This window comes from Neofelis nebulosa, chromosome 14, assembly GCF_028018385.1.
Source record: "Neofelis nebulosa isolate mNeoNeb1 chromosome 14, mNeoNeb1.pri, whole genome shotgun sequence".
NCBI classification, from domain to species: domain Eukaryota; kingdom Metazoa; phylum Chordata; class Mammalia; order Carnivora; family Felidae; genus Neofelis; species Neofelis nebulosa.
In genome coordinates this window covers 74,468,247-74,480,286 of record NC_080795.1, presented here as the reverse complement: position 1 = coordinate 74,480,286, position 12,040 = coordinate 74,468,247, and the positions used below count along the sequence as shown (strand labels likewise).

General features: G+C 49.1%; 1 protein-coding gene across 1 annotated transcript in view; it reads right to left on the bottom strand.

Moving 5' to 3' along the window:
- TG (thyroglobulin) overlaps positions 1-12,040 on the bottom strand; it is a 253,848-nt gene that overhangs the window by 186,497 nt on the left and 55,311 nt on the right. The window contains exons 23-25 of the mRNA XM_058699138.1: positions 5,797-5,913; positions 5,128-5,243; positions 1,577-1,685 (exon numbers count right to left, since the gene is read on the bottom strand). Of these exons, the coding sequence (XP_058555121.1) occupies positions 1,577-1,685; positions 5,128-5,243; positions 5,797-5,913 (342 nt within the window). The remainder of the gene's footprint in view (positions 1-1,576; positions 1,686-5,127; positions 5,244-5,796; positions 5,914-12,040) is intronic.

The window sequence follows — 12,040 nt, the reverse complement described above, 5'->3', positions numbered from 1 at the left end:
AACTCCAAGGGTTGGTTTTAAAGAACATTTTGGGGAGGGCTTACTTGTTTTATTTTGGTTGTCCTTTTTAGACAAAAATAAAGTCTCTATGTGCTGTTATTTTTTGTAATGGATAAAAAAAATAATTGGAATAAACACTGGGGCAGGAATTCTAGTCCCCCCTGGCCACAGATGAGAGAAATCTCAGCTCTGCTGAACTCCACTCTCCCAGGGAGCCCTCTCCTAAGACAGGAGGGAGGCATTAGGGGAAGGAAGGGCCAGAGGCAAAAAGCCACATGCACTTGTCTCTGCCATGGGCTGCAGACCGTGCGAGGCCAGCCGAGGCCTTGGGTCCGGACTGTGGCATCGTCTCCACGCTGCACAAGTCTGAAGCTGCTGGGAGCCAGGCCACCTGAGCTACGGATCTGCGAGAATGGCAGGCCTGCCACTCCCCAGTCCACCCCCCAGATCCTCAGTCAGGCCCCCTGGGCCGCCTTCTGGTTTGTGCCCTTACCTCGGGTCATCAGGAAACGTGTCAGCAAGAACAAAGTCGGTCTGAGAAATCTGCACCTGCTATGGACCATGCTCTACCAGCACAGGTCACCTCACCCCAACCTTCCAATCTCCTCGCTTCACTTGTGACTCCTCCTCTGCCAGTGGAGAACTGGAGGCCCAGAACGTCAAGGACCTTGGCCACAGCTAGTAGCTGGCAGAGTGGGGTCAGCCCAGGCAGGCGAGTTCCAGCGCCCTGACCCTTAACCGAGTGAGGGAGGGCCCGGAGAGCAGGGGCCAGCCATGTGCCACAGCTCATGGGGAGCCTAGCTGTGGCCCAGGGCTCCCAGCCTCTTTGGCCCTGATGGAGGCGAGCAGGAGGGCAGAAGAGGGCGGGCTTCCCTGTCCCCGCTCTGTGAAGCCACGTAGGGGAATTCAGACACACTTGGGGTCTCACCCACTTCCCCAACTGATTAACAGTAAGACCTTGTGAAACTCTTTTAATCTCTCTGAGCCTCAGTCTCCTCATCTGTAAAACAGGGGCTATGATCCCTGTTTCGCTTTCCTCGAAGAATTTCTATGAAGGTGGATGTAACAAGTCTAGGGAAGTGAGCTGTAAACTGAGAGGATATGCCCTTGCTACTCGGCCTGAGGCCGGAGGACCAGGCCTCCCCGAGAGCTGATTTGAAAGGCAGAATTACTGACTCAGTATCTGCATTTTTACGAGCCCCCTAGGTAATATGCACGCAGGGTGCAGCTGTAGGAGGCCCCGGTTGGTGAGGGAGACAGTCCTTGGAGGTTTTGGACCCTTGTGAGAAGGTCTGGTAACTTCTGGGGAGGGTGGAGACCAACGGGAAGGGAAGGCGTGAGAGGGGCAGCTGCAGGGAGCTCGGAGTCCACACCCCTGCTGGGGATGCTCCCCGGCTCATCGCTCATCGACACCCCTTGTGTCTGCTCTGTGACTTAGTTCCTCACCTACGGAGGAAGCCTCCCCGTCCCGACAGTGCGGTCCCCTCCCTGAACTCACCCTGCCAGGAAGCGGCTCTAAACACGAGTGTCAAGTTAAACCACCCAGGCCCCAAACCACCTAGCTCAGCCAACCTACCCTTTTTCAAATACACAGCCGGAGAGTCCGGAGTCCCGTTCCTCACTGTCACCTGGCACCTAAGACTCCCGAAGCCAGTGGCCTCTGAGTTCCCCAGGGTGTCTTGATGCTGGAGATGGAAAGAGGATGCATTATTATCCAGAGATGGTCACTGCAGTTCCACAAACATTCACCAAACTCTGACAGTGGCTGGGTGCTGGGGCTGCAAAGGTAAAAACAGACGATTCCTGCCCGTTAGTCTCTCCCCGTCTATTGGAGCACACCGACGCGGAAGCAGAAAATTCCGGCCCAGAGTGTTAGCTGCAAAGACACATGTAAGTCAAGAGGAGGTAATTACAGAAGCGGGAACGAGTAATTCTACTGAGAAAGGAGAGCTTGAAAACTTTCCCAGAACAAAAGTGAATCTGGGTGGGGTACTGACGTATGAGTAAGAGTTCATCAGTTGGAAATAAAAGAAGGGGGTTTTAAGCAAAGTAAGAGGCAGAAATGACGACAAAGAATTCTGTGGTGTTTTGGGGCTCCTGGTGGCTCTGTCGGTTAAGCCTCCGACTTCAGCTCAGGTCATGATCTCACGGTCTGGGAGTTCGTGCCCTGTGTGGGGCTCTGTGGGGACAGCTCGGAACCTGGAGCCTGCTTCCGATTCTGTGTCTCCTTCTCTCTCTGCCCCTCCCCCACTTGTGCTCTCTCTCTACTCAAAAATAAATAAATGTTATAAATAAATAAATAAATAAATAAATAAATAAATAAATAAATAGAATTCTGTGGTGTTTTGAGGACTAGAGCCTGTGGTTCTTGGAGACTGTCAGTCTCGAGAGGGGGAGTGGCGGGAGAGGACAGATGCAGAAGCATCCTTATGGGCACAGCTCATGTCCAGTGAGGATCAAGGGAAGGTTTATAAGCTTGGAAATGAGGTCAGACGTCCAAACGCCTTGCCATTCTCGCTAATCTCGGATCCCTCTTTCTGCCTGTTTCCAGAACTTCTGCTGGGGCTGGGGGAGGGGGCGGGAGTGGCAGGATAAATCTGTTCTCATCAATTTGTGGTTTTTTCCCAGTGTTCTGCCCCCCTCTCAGAGTTGCCTGAGTTTCCTGGCTGTGCGGTGGAGGGATGATGACCTGGGGAGGGGAGCAGGGTCCCTGAGAGGGAAAGGGCCCTGCACTCCTGAGAAGGGTGTGGGTGGCAGGTCCCAGACTGCAGGGCCCCCCGCCCCTGGAGGTGGTGGGGCGAGTGTGAGCTGGACAATACACCTGCAGCCTAGACCCAAACAAGAGGCTCCTGCCTTGATAAAGGGTCCCTTGCACACCCCACACCTAACCCAGACACAAGGCTCCGAGGAGCCTGGCCCTGTGGCTGCAACACTGGGCAGCATAGACCGGCCAGGTCACTCCCCATCAATGACGACACCTGACCCCGTGTCTCGGGACAGCACCGAGAGCCCCGGGGCCCTGCAGGGGAGCCTGGAACGGCTGAGATGGCATGTCTTGCCTGCCTGTTAACAATACTAACAGCGGTGGTGACAGCTATTACAGTCACTGAGCTCTTACTCTGCGGCAGAAACTGTCGTGTGAGCTTCTCCACGTAGGACTTTACTCAATCCTCGCGATAACTGGGGTGCCATTACCACCCTGCATCATAGGTGAGGGCTCCGAGGAACCAAGGGGTGAAGGGCAGGAAGTCAGCAGTGGGGCTGGGACCCAAACCCGGACAGGCAAGCTCCAGAGCCACCTCCTAATAACACTTCCTGCGAGAGGCTGTCTCTCGTGGGCTAAGGAGTTGGGGGGAGAGTTCATTCCTTTTTGGCTTTTTTAGTTTTATTTTTTAATGAGGAAGTGTTTTATTTCATATTGACTAAAATCCCTACTTGTCAGGGCATCGGAGGATCCAACGACTGATAATCTCCTACTCTGGCTCAGAGGAATGCCAGGTGCTTAGTAAGCACTCAATAGATGCTATCAGCTATCTTCTGCTATCACTAATAATTCTGCAAGCCGGGTCTGATCCCTGAGGGAGAGAGGAGTAGAATTTCCTTAGATCAGAGATGCCCAGGGACCTGGCAGCTAGCTGCCCAGGGAGCACCGTCACTGACTGTGACCTCAGGCCCCTCGACCACCAAGCGTCTCTGGGAGGTGTGGACAGAGGTGTCCCATTAGTAGGGTCGCTTTGACTCGGACCAGCCAAGGTGAGGGGACAGCACTTGGAAGCCCCAGACAGCAATTAAATGCAGCCAGTCTGTACTGTCCCACAGCGTTAATGCCAGCGGGTCCTGGCAGACTATCACCAGTGTCGCAGCCTATCCTCCCTCCCCGCCCACCGGCCCCCATGTCCCCCTGATACATCTGAAGGCAGGTCTGGGCCATGATAGTGAAAAAAGTAATAAAGGCACGGCCATCCTCCCCAACATGCTTTAACCTTTAAACTCAAGGGATTTAACATTGCCTCCATTGCTGTGTGTTTTGTGTTAGCTTCTCGAATCCTCACCAGAAGCCTGCGAGGTCAAGCCTCCATGTTATAGATGAAGAGTTTGAGGTGAGGAACGTGCACGTGGCCTGACAGCCCCAAATGGACAAGGTTTGGGATTCAGTCTAAGACCCCTCCCTGCCTCCTCTCTAGATGCTGTAGATATAGACCTGGCTGGAGTCCTAAAATTCAGGGGTCCACCTTCCAAGCCCCTTCCTGCGATGTTGCTTATGAACACACACTCACACACCTGCACAGGGGCATGTGCTAAGGGCAGGCAATCCACCCGTGTCAGTGATGTCACAGAACTGCTAACAAATCGACATGCCCTTTAAAAATGTGAAATGAATTACGTGCATCCACAGAATGGACTGGTAGGCTGCCATTAAAAAGAACAAGGTTCATTTTAAAGATGGAGAAAGTTAAACATTATGTGAGAAAATCAAGGTAGAAAAGAAGATGTAGTGTAAGATATTAACACGTAAGCAAACACAACAAGATGCTCATAAACATACAGAAATTTTCTGGAAGTTTCCATGAAAAACTGGACAGTAAAAATGGAGATTTGCATGTGGTTCGGAGCCAGCGTACCCTTCGGTCCTAATTCACAGTAATGGTGAAATTGTCAGCTTTGACCTACAGACACAGCAATTTCATGTGGTTCTAACTAATATTTAACATTTTTCTTTCTTAAGCTATAATCATATTTTACTTCTACAATGGAAAGGAATGCTGGGGTCCGGGACTCAGAGAGACAGAGGGGACTTAGGGCTCTGGACAACGTCCCTTCACGCCCAGTGCCCAAGCTGCCAGTGGGTAACAGAAGGGAGTGCTCATTGACAATCCCTCTGACCCATTTGTTAGGAAACGATTCTGCTCAGACGGACACTCCTCGGGACAGCTTCATCCTGAGCCATCACTGGTCCACCGGGGGATTTTTCCCAAGTGTCATCACTTTGAAGAAATGGACGCAACACGGGGTCAGCTGCTGACAGTCTCATTCCACCACCTGACCAGTCTGGTGTCCATTCAATCAGAGCGTGTCTGACACAGAAAGGGCGAGACGCAGAACCCCCACACAGCTGCCATGCCTCACCTGAGCAGACGTTGTGCAAGCCATGTGGTTATTTGTCCAAGCATAGAAATCACACAAGACTTCTGACCCCGCTGTGGACACTGCAAGGAAGCTGCAGGCTTCATCCAGCGCACAGTCTGCAAACACCATGGGACAGTCAGCGTGCCTGTCTCTCTCAGGTGATGCTGAGGGCAAGTGGACACATACCCGCCCCCCCCCACTGCCCCCAACACACCCAAACACACACACACACACACACACACACACACACACACACACTCATCCATAACATGGATTTCAATGACCTTCAGAGACTGTAGGGTTATGAGATAATCCTTGTAAACATACATGCTCGATAAATATCATTGCTGTTATCACCCCTTTCTGGCCATGACATTGGTACAGACAGACGGCTCTCCTGACCCGGACAAATAACTCTACAAGGAACCGATGTCCGTCATTTCTGCTCCCTTACATTTAGCACAGCCATGTTCTCAGGACGTAGTATATGCATTATAAACTCTGAGGTGAAACTACGAATTGAATATACACTTGGGGAATCGACCCATTTACCAAATGTCTTGAGAAAGTGTATTTTCTCATTACAGTTTCAGTGGTTTTATTTGATTTGTCTTTCCCAGGTCAGCACAGAGTATTTTTCCACACGCCCGGCTCCCCAGCATCCCTTACCTGTCAAGCATTGTGTCAGTGGAGACTCAGAACCAGGGACTCTGGACCTGCCCGCCACAGTGACATCCGCAAGGAAGGTCACCTTAGATTCTGGAGCCTTCTCAAATTTCTGCATCACTGAAAGGAAAGCAGAATGATGACATTGGACTCTGAAAGGCAGAAGGCGTCTCTACAGAGAAGCCAGGAAGAGTGCCAGGCCAAGAAATCACGTCTGTGTGCCTGTCTCATTCACAGTGCTTGGTCACACAAATGTCCCTAGGAGAGGAATTCCCTTTGAAAATAGTTCCAGCATGCTGCCTCATATCTGATGCAGAAAGCTATGTATTTTCATGTCTCCTTTTGCAACCTCATTGTCAGGAGGTAAGGAGAAATTTTAATATTATGCTAGTCCTTACAACTCATTTTTTTTCCTCATTGATGGTGATTTTTCTATCTAAATTTATATTTTCCCATCTTGATCTTTGAGTGCAAATTTTCTTATAATTATGCTATTGAAAGTTTTCCTTCCAGAAAACAATTTTTACTTCTTTCTGGAAAGAGGTAAGTTATCTTTTTTTTTTTAATGTTTGTTTATTTTTGAGAGAGACAGAGACAGAATGCGAGTGGGTTAGGGGCAGAAAGAGAGGGAAACACAGAATCCAAAGTAGGCTCCAGGCTCTGAGCTATCAGCACAGAGCCTGACACGGGGCTCGAACCCACTAAGTGCGAGATCATGACCTGAGCCGAAGTCAGACGCTCAACCGACTGAGCCACCCAGGCGCCCCAGAGGTAAGTTATCTTTTAAAAGACAAATAAAACAGGCACATGTGGGTTCATGTAAATCTGAAGACGTGACACATGGCTCAGGTGTTTTCATGATAGTAGGTGTTTAAGTGACATACTAGCATCTGTTTTTCTAGCTACCATCAACATGCCTGAATTCTCCACTAGGAATGACACAGTCACATGCTCCTGGAGCTAAACAGGGGAGAAGAAATAAATATGAGATCTCAAGGCGATGAGACGCGGAACACATTCTTGACCCAGCAAAAAAGCACTGCAGATAACTGTCCGGGAATGAGACTTATTTCCAAAACCAAAATGCCCAGAGGTGTCAGCGTTTTGCAAATAACTCTCAGAAACCAAGCCTCAAAGTAGACCAGTATTAATTTTTTGCAGACATAATTCTAAATGGGTACAAAAGCACCCATTCTCTTACTTATCTGTTGCTTTATAAAACAGACCTGTGTCTAGATGGGTTTTTATCACGTCAATAAATTCAAGACCACCCAGCAACCTTTTTTCCGTTTTCGTAATAAATGCAGGAAAAAAAAAGTTTATTGCTTTTGGGATAAAGTTGGGAGAAGGGGATACTAATATAAGAGACACAGCATGCTTTAAACCTTCACAAATTCTGATGCAGAAAATAATTCTGATTTTACAAGGTAGTCCTTCCGTGTTGATCACTCAAGTTGCCAAGTTCATGTGCTTGGCCCGTAGTCAACTCCTCTGCTCTCCTCTCTTTCTCTCTTTTGTCTGTGTTTACACCCCTTGGTTATCTTGTTTGTAGAGACTGCAGGCTCCGGTCCAGAAAACACCACACAATATTCAGCCCTTTGTCCCTCAGGTGTAACTGGCACAGACAGATACTCCCAACATTGCAGGAGACTAAACAAAACTTGACAGGTCTCTCAATTTCCAGCTGAAGTCTTCCCAGAGGCTGAAAACGCAGTCACTTTAGCACTCCAGGTAGACAATCTGCTGGCTTCCGCAAAGGAGACCCTTCAGGGATGAAGGTCTCTTCATGCTAGAGCATTCGGTGAGGAAGCTCATTGCCAAACAGAACAGAAACAATCCATGCACTAAGTTGCCAATAATTCCATAAAATACAGAGTTAGCTGGCAAATTTTTAGACATTCTATTGGTACAATTTCCCACCTGCCAAGTTTTGACTTAGCAGATATTTACAAATGTCTTGGAAAGCATAGAGGGTCAACACGAGAGCCATTATATGTGATCATGGCTACACGTCCGTCTCTTTCCAAGACAAGGACAATGTTCTGGGAGTACATGAACACTCCTAGCTGGGACTGTGACAGAAACATGAGTTTCTTGTTTATTGGGTGGATGCACTGATGAACAGATGACTGCCAAGACCACTGCAACACCCGAAAACCTGGAGAGAACCCTATGGAGACGACACCACCCCAACAGCAGCTGATACCTCTGGGCACCTGACGTGCGATATGGAATCTTTGGTGCGGGTCAACGAAAAGCAGTATTAGAAAACTGGGTCTAGACCTCTCTGACCTCAGCCGTAGCAATCTCTTACTCGACACATCCCCAAAGGCAAGGGAATTAAAAGCAAAAATGAATTACTGGGACCTTATGAAGATAAAAAGCTTCTGCACAGCAAAGGAAACAACCAACAAAACTAAAAGGCAACCAATGGAATGGGAAAAGATATTTGCAAATGACATATCAGACAAAGGGCTAGTATCCAAAATCTATAAAGAGCTCACCAAACTCCACACCCGAAAAACAAATAACCCAGTGAAGAAATGGGCAGAAAACATGAATAGACACTTCTCTAAAGAAGACATCCGGATGGCCAACAGGCACATGAAAAGATGTTCAACGTCGCTCCTTATCAGGGAAATACAAATCAAAACCACACTCAGATATCACCTCACGCCAGTCAGAGTGGCAAAAATGAACAAATCAGGAGACTATAGATGCTGGCGAGGATGTGGAGAAACGGGAACCCTCTTGCGCTGTTGGTGGGAATGCAAATTGGTGCAGCCGCTCTGGAAACAGTGTGGAGGTTCCTCAGAAAATTAAAAATAGACCTACCCTATGACCCAGCAGTAGCACTGCTAGGAATTTACCCAAGGGATACAGGAGTGCTGATGCAGAGGGGCACTTGTACCCCAATGTTGATAGCAGCACTCTCAACAATAGCCAAATTATGGAAAGAGCCTAAATGTCCATCAACTGATGAATGGATAAAGAAATTGTGGTTTATATACACAATGGAATACTACGTGGCAATGAGAAAGAATGAAATATGGCCTTTTGTAGCAACGTGGATGGAACTGGAGAGTGTGATGCTAAGTGAAATAAGCCATACAGAGAAAGACAGATACCATATGGTTTCACTCTTATGTGGATCCTGAGAAACGTAACAGAAACCCATGGGGGAGGGGAAGAAAAAAAAAAAAAAGAGGTTAGAGTGGGAGAGAGCCAAAGCATAAGAGACTGTTAAAAACTGAGAACAAACTGAGGGTTGATGGGGGGTGGGAGGGAGGGGAGGGTGGGTGATGGGCATTGAGGAGGGCACCTTTTGGGATGAGCACTGGGTGTTGTATGGAAACCAATTTGACAATAAATTTCATATATTGAAAAAAAAAATAAAAAAAAATAAAAATCCCACCCCATTACCAGAGCACTAAAAAAAAAAAAAAGAAAAAGAAAACTGGGTCTAGAATTAAAGGAAGGGGAGCTTACAATATTTCCAGGGGCCAAGGTCAGCGAGTAAACCACTAACTCCGTAGGTAAACTAAGGGTTTGCCGCAGGCAGTATAGAGAAGATGGAGGGGACCGCGAGGAAGAGACAAGGCAGGCAGTGCTGGCTCTGGAGTCAGCCCCCGTCCAAGTCCTTTCGCCACCACCCCTCATCGGCCCTGTGTCCTGGGGCACATTTCAATCTCTGAGAGCCCGGTTGTGTGGTTGCAGGGATTAAATAGAAGAACGTGGAAAACCTGGTATATAACAATTCAGTAAGTGACAAGTGCCTTTGCCCGCCCTCCCCCCCCCCCCCCCCCCGACAAGGACACCTGCCTAAGTGCCAGGGCTTGTGAAACTGGCTACAGGACTTCTGGTGGCTGGAGAGTCCCCTTCCCTGATCACATTTAGGAAGGAATTTCAAACAGGCCCAGATAATAACAGCAATTCATTCATTCTGTCAACAAGCACCAGCCACTCTAGAATAGAACAGAAAGGTACCACTCTAGCCCCAAAGGATGATATTATCTGAATATCCGATGATATTATACTATCCAAAGGAGGCTAGAATCCGGAGAGGAGAGTGAGGTATGCAATTTTATTTTACTCCGAGAGCAATGCAGAACCACTGAAAGGTGGAGAGGGGCATTGCATAAACGGAATTGCCTTTTTATTCTTCTTAATGTTTATTTAATTTTGAGAGAGAGAGAGTGCCGCAGAGAGGGAGGGAGAGAGAAGATCCAAAGTGGGCTGTGTTGACAGGAGACAGCCCAATGTGGGTGGGACTCAAACCCACAAACCACGAGATCATGACCTGAGCCGAAGTCGGACACTTAGCTGACTGAGCCACTCAGGTGCCCCCAGAATTGCCTTTTAGAATAATTGTTGCAAAGCATTGCAGAAAAATGGCTGCGGGGGGGCCACCCTGGGGCAAGAGGACAAGGTAGGGGAGGTGACAGCATAATCCCTGTAGGGGGAAACCCAGGCCCGGACAAAGCGGATGGAAAGGGCACCAGTCTCCCCCAGGGACACAGCTGACCTCTATACCCTTTGCTTTTTTTCTGGAAGATAAATGCCTCAAAATTAGGACTGCAATTCCACTCTCAAAGAGGAAGCTCCCCTCAAAAGCAAGCCGATTGGATTCCTAGAAGAGGCTTTTGACATGCCAGTGGGGACCCAGTTTAACATGGAAATCCTTCTGAAAATCCAGAGAGGGAGCAGTAAACTCCCTCCGAGCTTTGCATAAGAAGCCCGAGACTCCAAGACTCCAAGGTCCAATCTGGAGGCTATTCATCAGCCAGAGCCTCGGGGAGGCATCCTGGAAGCTGGCAAGGCTAAGCTCTTACTCATTAATGCTTCTGGTGCTACTGATGACACTGTCCTTTCTGCTCGGGGGGGGGGGGGGGGGGGGGGGGGGGGGGGGGGGGGGGACTCGGGGCTGAACAAAGGATCTAAGGCTTTGCGAAATGCAGATTACAATCCTGGCAGCTGAGGCGGTGACAGGGAAGCAAAGAGGAGGGGAGTGAAAATGCAAGCACTCCTGTGCTAATCCCAGATGGCCCAGAGTCGCCAGGGCCTAGCAAATGGCTCTCCCCGCCTCTCCCTCATTTGTGATGGGCAGGTAAGATCGGCCTGCCTTGTGGCCTAAGGCACCTTCCAGCTTTAACTCCCCTGATTGCAGTTCCTGCCCAAGAAAAGGAATATTGGAAAAAATAATTAGACTCTCCTTGGATTTGCAGTTTATCCACAGGGACACACACACACACACACACACACACACAAGTCCTTGAGAATCTTCAGCGCTTTGCCAGAGAAGGAAATGATTGTTCTGAGCGTTAGAAAATGAAAACGTCTTAGGACGCCTGGGTGGCGCAGTCGGTTAAGTGTCCGACTCCTGGTTGTGGCTCAGGTCCTGATCTCACAGCTCGTGAGTTCGAGCCCCACATCCGGCTCTGCACTGACAGTGCGGAGCCTGCTTGAGATTCTCTCTCCATCCCTTTCTTTCTCTCTCACTCACTCTCCCAAAAAATAAACATTGAAAATGAAAATGTCCCTCTTGGATTTTCTCGAGTGTTGTATGTGATTCGCTGCACCTGCTTCCCTAGAGAGCAGATAGGCTACGTGTGCAAGTGTGTGCGTGTGAGGTGTGTGTACAAGTGTGCGTGTGCATGTGTGCAGGTGTGTGCTTAATGACGAAGCAGATAAATCCAGGTGGAAGCAGGTCAGTGTCATGGAAAGAATGGGTTTGGGGGTCAGGTACACGCTGGCTCACGTTCTAGGGATGTTATATCCTGACTAATAAGTCGCTTAGACATTCACGCCTCTGTTTCCTCAGCTAAATAATTGGGGATAATAATATCTACCCCTCAGACCCACCGTGAAGTTCACCCATGACTGCCTGTCTAAAATTTCCGCACGGGGGCCTGGCACGTAGTAAGTCCATGCACATCAGGCCCTCTCCTCACACGGAAACCTGAGAGACCCCGGCCACCGGCACCGGCTCCGCCTGGTCAAGGTTACAAAGGTAAGCCAGACCCCAGGCAGGAAGGCAACTAACTCTACGGAAAGGTAGGGCAGGGTCCTGAAGACTTAGGTCAGAATTAAAGGCACTTACAGGCTGTCTCCGCCTGCTCCTTGATTAACCTGAATCTCCTCCTTGTCCCGAAACATTTATTACCTCTTCCTGTCATGTCACCCCTAACACACCGACCCCCCTGCAAGGCAGGCATTAACAGCCCCATTCAGCAGATGAGGAAACTCT